Raw genomic sequence first — 16,634 nt, forward strand, 5'->3', positions numbered from 1 at the left:
ACTCGTGAAAGGTTAACCAAATATGCCACAAGACCTAGAGTTGCCTTGTGTATCCCACAAAAAAGGTTCACTGTTATAGCAAAAAAATATGAAATTTAAGCAAAATTCCCCAAATTCCAGGGCTTATCTTCCCATGGAAAATTTTGGGAAAATTACGGAATTTTACTGGAAAGTTCCAACCCTTTGCAACCCTAACTGTGATATGGATCAATCACACTAGCTATATCTGTTTATCAAAGTAGACTGCAGACACCTCCCTCTTCTGTACTGTAGTGGTTTTCATAATGGCTAAACAAAGGTAGATGACGTTTGGTTCTTATATCTTATAATGGGATGCTTTGAACTTTATTGATTGAATCAATTGATGTAGGCTAAAACAAACAGGTTTTCTTTTTGTTTTTTGTTCAAAATATAGGCCTGGATGGCAATGGTTGTCATCATTATTTGTCTAATTTTTGGTGGAATCTGTAATTGTGAGTCTTGAAATTGTACATTATGATACTGGTTTTATTATAGACCTTCAGTTGAACCAAATATTTTGCACAAAGCACAAATACATTTTTTTTTTTTTTTTTTTTTTTTTTTTTTTTTTTTTCCGCCAGTGTAGCAACAGGCTTTATGGTTTTCAGTGAGGTCCATGCGTTGCTATTTTCTCTCTGCAGGGGGAGACGTAGTCTCACTTTTCTCATGCCTGCAGCCCCATTTCATGTGTCCAAACTCAAGGCTACTCCATGTTATATAGCCTATTTCACATGCTGGTATAGTAGTAAAAAGCCACACTGACCTGGCCATTTCACCCAATAGCTTTCTAATACTCTTCTGACAGATAATTGAGAGAAATAAATATTGTTTCAATAAAGCATCAACCGCTGAGGACAGATTCTTTTTTTATACCCAGTTGCCCCTTGAAGTACATGGACTCAAGTCACACATCTAACACTATGGCTGCTCTAATGGTCATCAGTTTTCAGTCACACTTTTTCCACAGAACCTCCTCCTCAGAAGAAAATAAATACTAGAACCTCTGAAAATGCTGGTTACATGACCGGGACCTTACATTTAACAGAGGTGTGCACTATCTTTAGTCCGCCGTTGGTGTTCCATGCCCTGGCCTGGCCACAGCCATTACTGGAGTTTACAGGTACTGTTTGAACTGGGGAGAGAGTGTTCCCCTGTAGCCAACACCGCCGACGCCTGCCGCACCAGTGGCAGCTGCGTTGACTTCCTCAACCTGTGGTTGACTGACTGGCTAACTGAGCTGATGCCTTCTGGGATATTATGAGGAATCCTGCTAAACACGTGGGCTTGTGGAGACTTGTTCAATAGGCTCCTCAATAGTTTCTTTGGTAGGCTATTCCCGAATGGGGGGAAAAAACTATTTAGCAATAGGCAGCTACTCTTAAACATTCACATTTTCTTGCAGTGTCTTTAAATAATATAAATAATATAAAATCCTTTTTGCTTTGAGATTGTCTCAAGCCTGGGTGAAGGGTTCTGCTATGTGCACAAGCATTCTAATAATGCAGGCATAGAACAATTTTCTCGTTTTTGAACTGTGGGAGAGACAGCGCTGAAAGCTGCAGAAGGACTAACCATACCTGTATGTTTGCATTCCTTGTTAGCTCTCTGCAGAGCAAAGGAGCGAAAGCAAGTTAAATAGATAAACCAGTTTATTATCTGGTTGCCCCTCGCTCTCTCTCTCCTCGCCCCTCGCTCTCTCTCTCCTCGCCCCTCGCTCTCTCTCTCCTCGCCCCTCGCTCTCTCTCTCCCTCGCTCTCCCCATGTTCTGCTTGCCCTCGCTCTCTTGCTGCCCTCGCTCTCTTGCTGCCCCCTCTTCTGTGCTGCCCCTCTTGCTGCCCACTCTCTCTCTCGCGCCGCCCCGCTCTTTTCGGCGCGCCGCCGCTCTTTCTCGCGCGCCGCGCGCTCTCTTTCTCGGGCCGCCGCTCTTTCTTGCGGCCGCCCCGCTCTTTCTCGCGCCGCCCGCTTTTCTCGTCGCCGTCACTCGCTCGTTCTGGCCGTTTTCTCGCGCAGCGCTTCCCGCTCTTTCTCGCGCGCCCGCTCTTTTCTCGCGCCGCCCCGCTCTTCTCGCGCCGCCGTCTTTCTGCGCCCGCCCCGCTCTTTCTCGCGCCGCCGCTCTTTCTCGCGCCGCCCGCTCTCTCCTCGCCTCTCGCGCCGCTCTCGCTCTCTCTCCTCGCTCTCTCTCGCTCTCTCCTCTCTCCTCTCTCCTCTCCTCGCTCTCTCTCCGCGCTCTCTCTCCTCGCTCCTCTCTCGCTCTCTCGCTCGGCCTCGCGCCCCTCGCTTGTCGCTCGCTCTTCTCTCCTCCGCTTCTCTCCTCGCTCTCCTCTCGCTCTCTCTCCTTCGCTCTCTCCTCGCTCTCGCCTCTCTTGCTGCGCCCCCCCCTCTTGCTCGCTCGCTCTCTCGCGCCGACCCGCTCGCTCTCTCGCGCCGCCTCGCTATCTCTCTCCTGCGCTCTCCTCTCTCTTGCTCGCCGCCTCTCTCTCCTGCGTCTCTCTGCCTCGCTCTCGTTCCTCGCTCTCCTCTCTTGCTCGCCGCCCCCCTCTTGCTCGCTCGCTCTCTCGCGCCGCCCCGCTCGCTGGCTCTCGCGCCGCGCCGCCTTGCTCGCTCTCTCCTCGCTCTCGTCTACCTCGCTCTCTCTCCTCGCTCTCTCTCCTCGTCTCTCCCTCGTCTCTTGCTCGCCGCCAGGCCCTCGTGTGCTCGCTCGCTGCTTCGTGCCTGCCTCTGCTCTCGCTCGCTCTTGCGCTCTTTCTCTCCTGCGCTCTCCCTCTCTTGCTCGCCGGGCGCCCCTCTTTTTTGCAATCGACGTCGCTAGCTGGAGGTTAAATCTTGATTGATGGTGTGCCTTGAGGTCGTGGTGTGTGCGCCGCCGCTCGCTCGCGTCTCGCTTCGGCGGCCGGCCTCGCTCGCTCTTCCTCGCGTGCTCCGTCTCTCTCGCTGCCGCCCGCTGCTCTGCCTCGGCTCTCTCGTCCAGTCGCGTCTCTTCTCGCTCGCTCGTCCTCTCATTGCTCGCCGCCCCCCTCTTGCCCGCTCGCTCTCTCGCGCCGCCCCGCTCGCTCTCTCGCGCCGCCCCGCTCTCTCTCTCTCGCTGCCCCTCTCGCGCGCTCTCTCTCTCTATCGCTGCCCCTCTCGCTCGCTGCACCTCTGCCTTCATTAGATCCCTTCTGCTCTGTTTCTTGGTCTCGTGGCAGTGCCTCATGGAAATCACCAACTGATCGGCCTGAACATTTCTGTCATTTTCTGTGTCACTCGACACCGGCCCGTCGGCATTGGAACTATCAGGTTGCGCAGATGGTACTGAGAAACAACTTTATCTTCCCCCTCCCCGTGTCACTCACAGGGCTGCTATGGATAGAGTAAATAAACACAGTCCCAGATACAGGACACTTTGAATAGTACTGCGGTTTGAGGGAATGTCCACCAACCAATTTTAAAAATAAAAATAAATTGTTACTTGGAGTCATAGTATCTATCTATATTATATCGTAGAAAATCATTTTGTGAAAGCTGATATAGGTCTACTCAAAACTATGATACTAAAATCAGTGTGTGTCTGTACAGATGAGCACACAGAGGTAGCATTTCACTTTTAAGAACACAAGGTATCTTACTATAGTTATCACAATGGTAAATGCAGTCTTATCTATAATCTAGGAATGCTAGAATATGATTGTAGATAAGTTGGAAAAAAATAGAACATGATGATTGTATCTAGGCCTGGCTAGGCTTGTTATTCTGCATATTTACTTTTAGCAGCACTGAGGCCAGGTGTAAATTTAGCCCCTGGTTGTGAAGTGAGTTTCCCAGAAGCGGGAGGCCGATGCAGGCAGGGCTTTGGCAGTAGAGGGACAGCAGTGTAGGATGTCTGTCTGGGTAGGAAGGTTACACTTCCAAGTCATGCAGAGGTGGCACTGGATGCCTAGCTCTCTATTTGGGGAAACGTTGGTGTTCCAGTACCTCAAAGTTCACTGCTTCTGAGAAAACGACTCGCTTTCTGGTCCGTGTGGTGCGGTCCACACTGTGTCTTCCAGATGACGGTTGTCTCTTTTAGAGGTCGACCGATTATGATTTTTCAACGCCGATACCGATTATTGGAGGACCAAAAAAAGCCGATACCAATTAATCTGCCAAATTATTTTTTTTAAATTTAATTTATTTGTAATAATGACAATTACAACAACTGAATGAACACTTAACTTAATATCAATAAAATCAATTTAGCCTCAAATAAATAATGAAAACTGTTCAATTTTGTTTAAATGATGCAAGTACAAAGTGTTGGAGAAGAAAGTAAACGTGCAATATGTGCCATGTAAAAAAGCTAACGTTTAAGTTCCTTGCTCAGAACATATGAAAGCTGGTGGTTCCTTTTAACATGAGTCTTCAATATTCCCAGGTAAGAAGTTTTAGGTTGTAGTTATTATAGGAATTTTAGGACTATTTCTCTCTATACGATTTGTATTTCATATACCTTTGACTATTGGATGTTCTTATAGGCACTTTAGTATTGCCAGTGTAACAGTATAGCTTCCGTCCCTCTCCTCGCTCCTACCTGGGCTCGAACCAGGAACACATCGACAACAGCCACCCTCGAAGCAGCGTTACCCATGCAGAGCAAGGGGAACAACTACTCCAAGTCTCAGAGCGAGTGACGTCACCGATTGAAACGCTATTAGTGCGCACCCCGCTAACTAGCTAGCCATTTCACATCAGTTACACCAGCCTAATCTCGGGAGTTGATAGGCTTGAAGTCATAAACAGCGCTTGAAGCATTCCGAAGAGCTGCTGGCAAACACGTGAAAGTATTGTTTGAATGAATGCTTACGAGCCTGCTGGTGCCTACCACCGCTAAGTCAGACTGCTCTATCAAATCATAGATTTAATTATAACATAACACACAGAAATACGAGCCTTTGGTCATTAAAATGGTCAAATCCGGAAACTATCATTTCGAAAACAAAACTTTTCTTCTTTCAGTGAAATACGGAACCGTTCCGTATTTTATCTAACGGATGGCATCCCGAAGTCTAAATATTGCTGTTATATTGTACAACCGTCAATGTTATGTCATAATTATGTACAATTCTGTCAAATTAATTACGGCCTTTGTTAGGAATAAATGGACTTCACACAGTTTGCAATGAGCCAGGTTGCCCAAACTGCTGCATATACCCTGACTGCTTGCACGGAACGCAAGAGAAGTGACACAATTTCCCTAGTTATAAGAAATTAATGTTAGCAGGCAATATTAACTAAATACAGTGGGGAGAACAAGTATTTGAAACACTGCCGATTTTGCAGGTTTTCCTAATTACAAAGCATGTAGAGGTCTGTAATTTTATATCATAGGTACACTTCAACTGTGAGAGACGGAATCTAAAACAAAAATCCAGAAAATCACATTGTATGATTTTTAAGTAATTAGCATTTTATTGCATGACATAAGTAAGTAGGAAAACCTGCAAAATCGGCAGTGTATCAAATACTTGTTCTCCCCACTGTATGCAGGTTTAAAAATATATACTTGTGTATTGATTTTAAAGAAAGGCATTGATGTTTATGGTTAGGTGCATTGGTGCAACGACAGTGCTTTTTTTCGCAAATGTGCTCGTTAAATCATCACCCGTTTGTCCAAAGTAGGCTGTGATTCAATGCGAAATTAACAGGCACCGCATTGATTATATGCAACGCAGGACACGCTAGATAAACTTGTAATATCATCAACCATGTGTAGTTAACTAGTGATTATGTTAAGATTGATTGTTTTTTATAAGATAAGTTTAATGCTAGCTAGCAACTTACCTTGGCTTCTTGCTGCCGGTAGTCAGCCTGTAGTCAGCCTGCCAGGTAGTCAGCCTGCCACACAGGCTCCTCATGGAGTGCAATGTAAGGCAGGTGGTTCGAGCGTTGGACTAGTAACTGGAAGGTTGCAAAAACGAATCCCCGAGCTGACAAGGTAAAAATCTGTCGTTCTGCCTCTGAACAAGGCAGTTAACCCACCGTTCCTAGGCTATCATTGAAAATAAGAATGTGTTCTTAACTGACTTGCCTAGTTAAATAAAGGTGTAAAAAAAAAAAAGACAGATTACTGATTGCCCTAATTAATCGGCCATTCCGATTAATCGGTCGACCTCTAGTCTCTTTAGCCTACACAGGGTTTAGCGTGTCTAGTGGCTGAAGGTCTTTCTCCCTGCTAATCCAGTTGGTTCACATACAACCGGACAGCGTTATCCACAGCGTTCGGTGCGCTAACGAGGACGTAGCGTTAAAATATGGCAGATCATTATTTAGGCAAGTAAGCAGCCTAATGGGGGAGAGAACGTTTCCAGGCTAATGACCGGTGTGTATGCGTAGATGGCTACTCTAGATGCCCGGTTTCGTGCCCGTTTTACTAAAAAGGGTAGAGCAATAATTGACATTTGTTTGTTAAAAACAATAGGATAAATACACATGTAGGGAATGCCACTACATTGCCTTAATATTGGAACCCTTTGAAATCTTCTGAGATGTATTTATTTTATTTTAGATGCTCCATCTCTTAATTAGTGAAATAAAGGGAAACCGTGAAAGGGGCTCCATTCATGGTCGTCTGCGTTTGAAACTGCAGACTGAAATCCTCAAACAGTTGGGCCTTTCAGAAAGGTGCTCTTTCAAAATAACCTTTTTGCAAATCCAAATAAAATCGGTGCCAGCCCCACAGACCCTTTCATGTCCACACCTGGATGCTAAGATCTAATGAAAAAAGTGGGGTGGGGGGGGCAAAGCCTCAGACCTGGCTTGCCTTATGCATATCACATGGTGTTTGCTTAGCCCCTTGGTTCACCCCAACGCTACCTTCATGGTATCCTACTGCTCGGCACCTCTCCAACCTGAATCTTTCGGTTTTGCACAGTTGCCTTTTTGTCTCTCCATCGGTCCTTTGGTCTGGTGTCTGCAATACCTTTTTGAAGTAGCGCTGCAGTCCCAAATCTCCTTTCCTGACAATTTTTAAAAGGCACACCATGTGAATGCAGTGCAACGTGGGATTGATATATTAATAGGCTGCCTTAATAGGCTGCCTGAGGGCGAGGGGTGTGGGTGGAGACCATCATGGTGGTGGGATTGAAGTGGAGGCCCAAAATTGACCCCTTTGTGTTGTGTTAGAGAGGGTTGGAGGAATTGACTCCGTTACCTATGACCATCCAGGGCTTGGTTAAACCAGGGTCGGGCATTTTTCAATTAATGTACTGCATTTCAATGCACTTCCTGAAATGTTGAAATAAAATTAACCCTCAACAACTTATCCCCTTTCCTCTCTCACTCTTTGTTAGCCTCCATAATTGTTATCGATTGAATCCTAAAACTACCTTTTTTTAAGTGAAAATGACTGAACCGCTATTCCTCTCTTCTCTCGTTTTCCAGGCTCCACCCTCCTGGACCTGACAGAGCAGTTTGCCCTCCCAGAGACGGCTCCTCCCATGCTGGCCAGGCTGCTGGAGGCCATCGAGAAGAAAGGTACACAATGGACTAGCACACACCCACACTGGTCATCTAAACATTTCCTAGATTTACATTCTAGAAGATCCACCCCTCGTGTATCAACAACATGGTTTCAGTTACTTATGTAATTATTTATTTAACCTTTATTTTGACAAGAAGTCATGCTGAGATAAGGTCTATTTGGTCTGAAGAGCCCTGTAATTACAATAATATTCCAAAATCTATACACTATGAAAAGCAGAACAGTGATACAAAACACAATCATAGAAAACAAAACACATTCTTCAATAAAAAAAGTCATTAATCAGCCGTCTGAATTGCCCTAGAGTAGGGCTTTCCAACCCTGTTCCTGGAGAGCTACCATCCCAGTAGATTTTTGCTCCAACCCTATTAATCTAGCGCTCCTGATTCTCACACTTAGCTGGTTGATAAGATGAATCACGTTAGTTACAACTGGGGTTGGAGCGAAAACCTAAAGGGTAGCTCTCCAGAGGCATCATAATATCCAATTTGAGAGAGTTCGGGAGGATATTCCACAAGTGAGGTGCAAAGAAACTAAAAGCAGGTTAACCTAACTCAGTGGAGATTGAATGGATTTTCAGTTAGCCATCCCTGAGACTAGGTCTGGTAGCTTGTAGTGCGCTTTATTCCTTGAATGTTTTTATACTTAAATAAATCGGAAGGCCTTTTTATAGTGATTTTATGACTGTCTAGGAATTTAACTTCTCTGGGATATGTGGGACGCTAACGTCCCACTTGGCCAAAAGCCAGTAAAAATGCAGAGCGCCAAATTCAAATAAATTACTATAAAAATCTAACTTTCATGAAGTCACACAAAAAAGATACCAAATTAAAGCTACACTTGTTGTGAATCCAGCCAACATGTCAGAATTCAAATAGGTTTTTCGGCAAAACCAAACGATGCTATTATGAGGATAGCAACAGAGTAAACAGAGAGAAGCATATTTCAACCCTGCAGGCACAACACAAAACGCAGAAATAAAAATATAATTTATGCCTTACCTTTGACGAGCTTCTGTTGTTGGCACTCCAATATGTCCCATAAACATCACAAATGGTCCTTTTGTTCGATTAATTCCGTCGATATATATCCAAAATGTCAATTTATTTGGAAAAATATATCCAGAAAAACACCGGTTTCAACTTGTGCAACGTTACTACAAAATATCTTAAAAGTTACATGTAAACTTTGCCAAAACATTTCAAACTACTTTTGTAATACAACTTTAGGTATTTTTTTATGTAAATAATCGATAAAATTGAAGATGGGATGATCTGTGTTCAATACAGGATTTAAACAAACTGTAGCTAGCTTTCTGGTCACGCGCCTCTTAACAAACAGTACACTTTAAGTGACCCTCGTTCTGGAAGGCCGTACTTCTTCATTACACAAAGGAAAAAACCTCAACCAATTTCTAAAGACTGTTGACATCTAGTGGAAGCGGTAGGAACTGCAAGAAGGTCAATTAGAAATCTGGATTCCCAATGAAAATCCATTGAAAAGAGAGTGACCTCAAAAAAAGAAAAATAGAAATCTGAATGGTTTGTCCTCAGGGTTTCGCCTGCTAAATAAGTTCTGTTATACTCACAGACATGATTCAAACAGTTTTAGAAATGTCAGAGTGTTTTCTATCAAAATCTACTAATACTATGCTTATCTTATCTTCTGGGGATGAGTAGCTGGCAGTTGAATTTGGGTATGCTTTTCATCCAAACGTGAAAATGCTGCCCCCTATCCTAGAGAAGTTAAGTAGTTGCATCTAAGCTAGTGGCTTATCATGTGCTGCTTGATTCTGTGTAGGTCTGGACAACCCAACACTGTACAGGACCTTCACAGCCGATGGTGGACGGGATGTTAGACAGTGCTTTGACACTGGTGAGCAGAGTTCATGTTTATCACTGTGCATTCACAAAGTATTCAGACCCCTTGACTTTTTCCACATTTTGTTAAGTTACAGCCTTATTCGAAAATGTATTAAATTGTTTTTTCCCTCTTCAATCTACACACATACCTCAATGACAAAGCAAAAACAGTTTAGAAATAGAACATTTAATTAAGTATTTAGACCCTTTACTCAGTACTTTGTTGAAGCACCTTTGGCAGCGATTACAGCCTCGAGTCTTCTTGGGTATGAAGCTCCAAGCTTGGCACACCTGTATTGGGGATTTTCTCTGCAGATCCTTTCAAGGTCTGTCAGGCTGGATGGGGAGTATCGCTGCACAGCTATTTTCGTTTGATCGGGCTCTGGCTGGGCCGCTCAAGGACATTCAGATACTTGTCCCGAAGCCACTCATGCGTTGTCTTGGCTTTGTGCTTAGGGTCGCTGTCCTGTTGGAAGGTGAACCTTCGCCCCAGTCTAAGGTCCTGAGCGCTCTAGCGCAGGTTTTCATCAAGGATCTCTGTACTTAGCACCATTCATTTCCCCCTTGTTCCTGACTAGTCTCCCAGTCCCTGCCGCTGAAAAACATCCCCACTGCATGATGCTGCCACCGATGTTTCACAGTAGGGATGGTATTGGCCAGGTGTTGAGCGGACACATTCAGGTCAAAGAGTTCAATCTTGGTTTCATCATACCAGAGAATCTTGTTTCTCATGGTCTGGGAGTCCTTTGTGTCCCTTTTGGCAAACTCCAAGTGGGCTGTCATGTGCCTTTTTAGTGGGGAGTAGCTTCCGTCTGGCCACTCTACCATAAAGGCCTGATTGGTGGAGTGCTGCAGAGATGGTTGTCCTAATGGAAGGTTCCCCGATCTCCACAGAGGAACTCTAGAGCTCTGTCAGTGACCATCGGGTTCTTGGTCAAGGTCTTAGAAGAGTCTTGGTGGTTCATAACCTCTTCCATTTAAGAATGATGGAGGCCACTGTGTTCTTGGGGACCTTTAATGCTGCAGAAATGTTTTGGTACCCTCCCCCAGATCTGTCTCTCGACACAATCCTGTCTCGGAGCTCTATGGACAATTCCTTCAACCTCATGGCTTGGTGTTTGATCTGACATGCACTGTCAACTGTGCAAACTTTTATATAAACAAGTGTGTGCCTTTCCAAATCATGTCCAATCAATTGAATTTACCACAGGTGGACTCCAAGTTGTAGAAACATCTCAAGGATGATCAATGGAAACAGGATTCACCTGAGCTCAATTTCGAGTCGCATAGCAAAGGGTCTGAATAATTATATAAATAAGGTATATATATTTTGCAAACATTACTAAACCTGTCATTATGGGTTCCACAAAATGTGGAAAAGTCAAGAAGTCTGAATACTTTTCGAATTCACTGTATATCCACCCAAATTCAATGTTATTTGACTTTGTGTGCAATTCTTTGGGGGAAAAACTGTTTGACTTTGATCTAATGGTGTGTGGTTCTATTCAGATCCTCCGTCAGCAGACCTGGACCAGATGGACCTGCAGATGCTGTGTGACGGTCTACGTCGGTACCTGCAGGATCTTCCCCAGCCTGTCATCCCACCGGCCATCTACACTCAGCTGGTCCACACCGCCCAAGGTACTCTTACACACACACTGTGACTGTAACACTGCCATACAATCATCAGTCTACACCACATGATGTACACACAATCACATAACCAATATTCTATAGCACCTACTGTTTCCTTCCTGTCAATGTTCTACTAGAAAATGGGTCATGTCCAAATCAGCATGTCGGTTAGAGGTTGCTGTTCATTCAATTTGTTTGTTGCTCTCAGCAATCACTTTCAGTGGAACGTGCCTCAACCCAAAGGTACGGTGTCTAGTTAATTATTGGCCTACAGCAGCAGTCCTAACCTAATCTACCACTGGCCGGGCTGCTGAACACTCTGTACCTTGGAGAGGGAACCCACAGTACCTAGAGCTAGTGTCAATATCCACACACACACACACACAGTCACAGCAGGCTTTCTTTATCTCTGTCTTATGTTCTTCAGTGCTATCTCAGAGTAATCTTTTTGTCACATGGCCAGAAACAGGATCTCTGTTGTTAATAGCAACTTACACAAGTTTATCTCAGTGCTAGCCAATCACCTGCAAGTGTACCTTGCACTCCACTCATTGTTGAGCACACACAATCTCAATGCGGTTGTGTAACCCGATTACTGAGCACAGGGCTCCTTTTTCTGCCACCCCATTGGTTGAAGGGAAGTCTGCTAGCACCACTGTAGCTTTAACTGCGGGAGCTTTTTGAAGGGTTTTGTTAGTGCGTAGCCTGCAGCGTACCTGGCACACATTCAAAGTCATACATGTGTGGCAATGCATTGTGTATATCTCCCTCTGTGATCTCTATCAATGAATTTGTGCGTAACCTGCGTAAGTGTTAGCACATAGAAACATGTGTATGTATGACATACCTCCCTCTCTGACACCCGTGTGTGTGTTGGTCCCACAGAGGTGCAGAGCCCTGAGGAGTGTGCCCAGCAGCTGCGTCACATCGCCAGCGCACCCAGCCTTCCGGCCCAGTACTGGCTCACCTTCCACTGCCTGCTGCGCCACTGGTCCCGGGTGTGCCACAACGCGCCCAAGAACCTGCTCAGCTCCCACGCCCTGGGCGAGATCTTCAGCACCATGCTCTTCAGACAGCAGGCTGCCAGGTGGGTGGAGGAGAGAGAGGGACTGGCCCTCACAGACAGGTGTGCACAGACAGCCAGACACTTTTTATATACTCAAGGAAACACACTCAGGCAAGCAGCCTACACACACACACACACACACCACACACACACACACTGACACACACATTTGCGGTGAAAGGATTTAGGTTGGGAAGCTTTTCTATTTGCCAGCTGTGCTGTTGCAATTAAAGCAGCCATGCTTGAAGTCCCATCAGTTAGAGAGTGATTAAGATGGAGCAAGATCATGCACACATTAATCACAACAGCAGGGCCAGTCAGCTGGCCTGAGAATTGCTGACTCTATTTGACTTTTTTCTTCTTTTTTCACTCTTTCATCAGCTGCGAGCCCAGCCCGGATGCTCACATCAAGATCATTGAGACCCTTGTGACTAGCGAATGGACAGAAGCACAGGCGGCTCCAGGTAAGAAACACACATTGTCCTTTTCTATTATTCGTCATCTGTTAAAGTTCTGGTTGGGGGTGTATGCAGAGATACAGAACAACTATATTTAAAGCCATATGAATGCCCATCTCTTCCTCTGTGAAATTATTTACACTCACATACTGTACTTTGTTATTGAGGGGCATTGAGAGAATGGCCTAAGTGCATATATTAAGACTGCAGTGGCGCTAAGCCCATGGTAGTTACTGACTGACTGAGTGCGGGAGCCGAGGGGAACAGCAGGGAACCTGGGCTGTTCTTAGCCCGTAGAGCCACACGGGGACTCGCACTCTAGCAGTAGCACAGAGCACAGGATGTACTGGCTGCACTGCATGGGGAAAAGCCTCCATTGTGGGGCAAAAGCTGCCCCATCGCATACCTGGCTGGCTCCGTTTATTACAGCTTTAGTTAAGGTTTTCTGCACTTGTTTAAAAGGCTTTATTGTTATATGCCAGTCAATGTTTGCAAATTGGCTGCAATTAGCCTGTCTTCATTTATAAACTGGGTAGTTTGGATCCTGGATGCTGATTGGCTAAAACACCATTCCACCCGTCTGTATATCGACAATATCATGGGTATGACACAAAAATCCACGTTTACTGTTCTATTTGAAGTATCACTACACTATTTTTGATATACCACAGCAAATGACAAAAGAAAAGCAATAAGGGTTTTATTAAACACATTATTTCTCCTTGCTTCTAGCCTAGAATTTGGCTTGCATAACTACACGAACAACCCTTAGTCGTGTTATATTGGCCATATACCACCCCCTCTGGCCTTATTGCTTAAATATCAGCCTTTTAATTTAGAATAGCTGAATTTTTTTACTCACATTTATAACGCAATCTTTAATACCAGAATCTTGGCTTGGCTGTGTTTGTGTCACACATCTTTCATTGTGACTTGGCGATGGAACCTGCAGAGCATTCTTCTGGGATGGGGAGGAACTAGCTTGACTCATCAAAACATTTATGCAAATTGCAGCATATAGCTTAGGCTGCAGGAGTTTATTGTTAACCCATGGTAGTCTCAATGATTGGGTCTAAAATGGTATTGTGTAAAAATGGGTTGTTCATTTTTGGTTTGTAGCCCAGGATAGAGCCTCCTTCCTCTCGAGCAGGAAATCAGTGGCGTGTTGATCAAAGTGTAAGTAGTTGAGGTTACAGGGCTCTAGGTGAATTCCATCCTACATGTGCAGTGAAGTAGGCTACCCTTGATTAATTATGTAAGACCTTTTACCGTGGCCAGAAATGCACAAACTGAATTTTGAACATTTGATAAATTCAGGCCATGAAGGAATAATACCCTATATTGTATAAAAAAGAAAAAGCAATAGAATGTGCTTTTTATTTTTCATCTAACCAGTAAAGTGGCCTAGCGTTCTCTAGACTCCAGCAGGCCATGGTGTTGGACTGCAGACCGTTTGCTTGGCACAGTTGGGTTTTTACAGTCGCTAGTTAAAACTGCTTTTGGTGGGCAGGCCCAGTGCCTGGCTGTGACTGTTGAAACGTTTTATTACCTGTTTGGGACTATTTATAACGTCCCCCTCGCATGGGCCGCTGTCAGGAGTTCGCACCTGCAGGAGCAATGGGCCGACGGGGATGGAGGTAGACTGACGGGGGAGGCTGGCCGGGCGGGCAATAGCAAGCTCAACACTGCAAGCTTTGACTCTTCTCTTTCTGCTGAACCAGCCAGGTCCTTCCTGTGTGAATGAACACTCGTATGCTCACACACACAAACATACTATGTTCCATGCACAGACACACACAATATACACACATGCTAGGCAGGTTGAACTTGGGAGGGAGCCGTTTGGTGGTCAGTTTGTGTCAAATTTGAACCGTTTAACATCACCTGTGTGTGACTGTGTGTTTGTCTTTGAGAGCATGGGAGACTTTCTACGAAAGCGTGTTTGTGTTTACTGTCTGCACATGCGTGTTTCTCTGAATGATAACCTGCCTGTGTGTGAGTGTCTGTGTGCCTCCCAGTTACTGGGGGCCTATTTTAAGTAATCAGCCAAAGGCCTACTTAGATTTAGTTGGCTGGAAACTGGGTCTGTTCCACAGAGCACCTTTTTGTTAGCCCAGTGGCTGCTCCTACTTCCTTGGGCACAAACCCCCTCTAACCCCTCCCTCTAACCCCTCCCTCCACCCATCCCTCCCAGCACCAAAGTGCCCAGCTCAGCAAAATATCTGAACCTGTGCGAGTTAATCATAAGACTGAACACTCTCCCTACTCCCTTCCTTTTCAAACACGGAGAGGGACACGCACCAAAGACTCGGTCGCGCACTATGGCCAGGTTTCAGAATGGGCATGCAGGCCAACACCGGGCAGCAGCTCAGCTAGTCATTAACCAACAGCGGCCCCAACGCGCCCAGAAGAGAGAAAAGAGGAGGGTAGAGGGTAGTCGGGAGAGGATGGGGGTGGGTTGGGAGAGTGAAGGGGTTTTAAGAGAGAAGGGTGTGAAGGGGGGGTAGATAGCAGGAGAGAGGGGTGGGAAGAGCAAGGGGAGAGGAGAGGGGTGGGTCGCGAGAGGCGGGGGGGTAGAGCGAGAAAGAGGGTAGAGCGAGAAAGAGAAGGCGGGTAGAGAAAGTGGGAGGTAGAGAGCAAGGGAAAGAGTGGGAGACTGGGGTGGGTTAGCGAGGGGGAGAACGAGAGAGGGGTGAGGTAGAGTGAGAGAGGTACAGAGAGGCACGCTTCCCTCCCTCACTCACACCACCTGCGCCAGACCAAGGAGTAAGCCAGGCAGTCAGGAAAGCAGAGCAGGCAAGCAAGCGGTCGCATGCTGCACCTGCCTCCCAAGAGTTACCGGATTACCTGGATTTAATGAAGTACCGCGGAACAGGCTGTCATCTTCCCTGAGAACTAAACTAAAAGAATCCAGATAAAGCCACAGAATGGAACTTTTCAGGAGGACTTGAGTGTTCGATCTAGAGCTCTATCTGTTTGGATTTTGTACATCGTTTTGGGGGGAACGAAACAAAGTTCATAGTGGAGACACCACTGGTGCCTTTACCAGAACATGCACAACTTGCAATGTGAGTTTGAGATCTTGAATCTTCGCACATCTGATACATTAAAATCTTAAATGTTTATTGCTAATGCAAGGGCTTCAGCAAAACCTTTAGACAGAGATGAATAGGCCTGATACATTTATTTTTTATAACTGTACTTGGCAACATGGGACAGGAACGAGACTGACAGATGTATATTAAAAAAAATATATATATATGGCCAGTCTTCTAGAGCTGTCAAGAGAACAGGATATCTCCTCTGTCGCTGGTTGTCTGTCGCCGTCGTCTCTGTCTGTCTCTGTCTGTCTCTGTCTGTCTCTGGCTGTCTCTGGCTGTCTCTGGCTGTCTCTGGCTGTCTCTGTCTGTCTCTGTCTGTCTCTGTCTGTCTCTGGCTGTCTCTGGCAGAGAGGGCGAGCGAGGGACAGCGAGAAGAGCGAGAGAGAGAGCGAGAGAGCGAGAAGAAGCCAGCCAGAGACAGCAGAGAGTGCGAGAGCCAGAGACACAGAGAGGGCGAGCGAGCCAGAGACACAGAGAGGGCGAGAGCCAGAGACACAGAGAGGGCGAGAGCCAGAGACACAGAGAGGGCGAGCGGCAGAGACACAGAGAGGGCGAGAGAGGGCGAGAGAGAGCCACACAGAGCGCGAGAGAGAGCGCGAGAGAGAGAGAGAGAGAGCGAGAGAGGGCGAGAGCCAGAGACAGAGAGGGCGAGCGACAGAGACACAGAGGGGCGAGAGAGAGCCACACAGAGCGAGCCACACAGAGCGCGAGAAGCGCGAGAGAGCGCGAGAGAGCGAGAGAGCGAGAGAGCGAGAGAGCGAGAGAGCCACACAGAGCGAGAGAGCGAGAGAGAGAGAGCCCACAGAGAGCGAGAGAGCGAGAGAGAGAGAGAGAGAGAGAGAGAGCGAGCCACACAGAGCGAGAGAGCGAGAGAGAGAGCCACACAGAAGAGAGAGAGCGAGAGAGCGAGCCACACAGAGAGAGAGACGAGCCACACAGAGCGAGAGAGCGAGAGAGCAAGAGAGAGCGAGAGAGCGAGAGAGGGAAGAGAGCGAG

At 46.2% G+C, this 16,634-nt stretch overlaps 1 protein-coding gene across 3 annotated transcripts in view; it reads left to right on the forward strand.

Annotated features, from left to right (window-relative positions):
• The window catches only part of pik3r1 (phosphoinositide-3-kinase, regulatory subunit 1 (alpha)), a 57,919-nt gene that overhangs the window by 24,111 nt on the left and 17,174 nt on the right, over positions 1–16,634 (forward strand). For 2 of the 3 annotated variants that reach the window (XM_023984213.2, XM_070442487.1), the window contains 5 exons: positions 7,417–7,509; positions 9,317–9,391; positions 10,888–11,019; positions 11,899–12,100; positions 12,461–12,543. In XM_023984213.2, the coding sequence (XP_023839981.1) occupies positions 7,417–7,509; positions 9,317–9,391; positions 10,888–11,019; positions 11,899–12,100; positions 12,461–12,543 (585 nt within the window). Of the gene's footprint in view, positions 1–7,416; positions 7,510–9,316; positions 9,392–10,887; positions 11,020–11,898; positions 12,101–12,460; positions 12,544–15,240; positions 15,606–16,634 lie in introns of those variants that run through there. The other variant, XM_023984215.2, reaches the window with a different exon arrangement.

Source organism: Salvelinus sp. IW2-2015, linkage group LG4q.1:29 (assembly GCF_002910315.2).
Source record: "Salvelinus sp. IW2-2015 linkage group LG4q.1:29, ASM291031v2, whole genome shotgun sequence".
NCBI lineage: Eukaryota > Metazoa > Chordata > Actinopteri > Salmoniformes > Salmonidae > Salvelinus > Salvelinus sp. IW2-2015.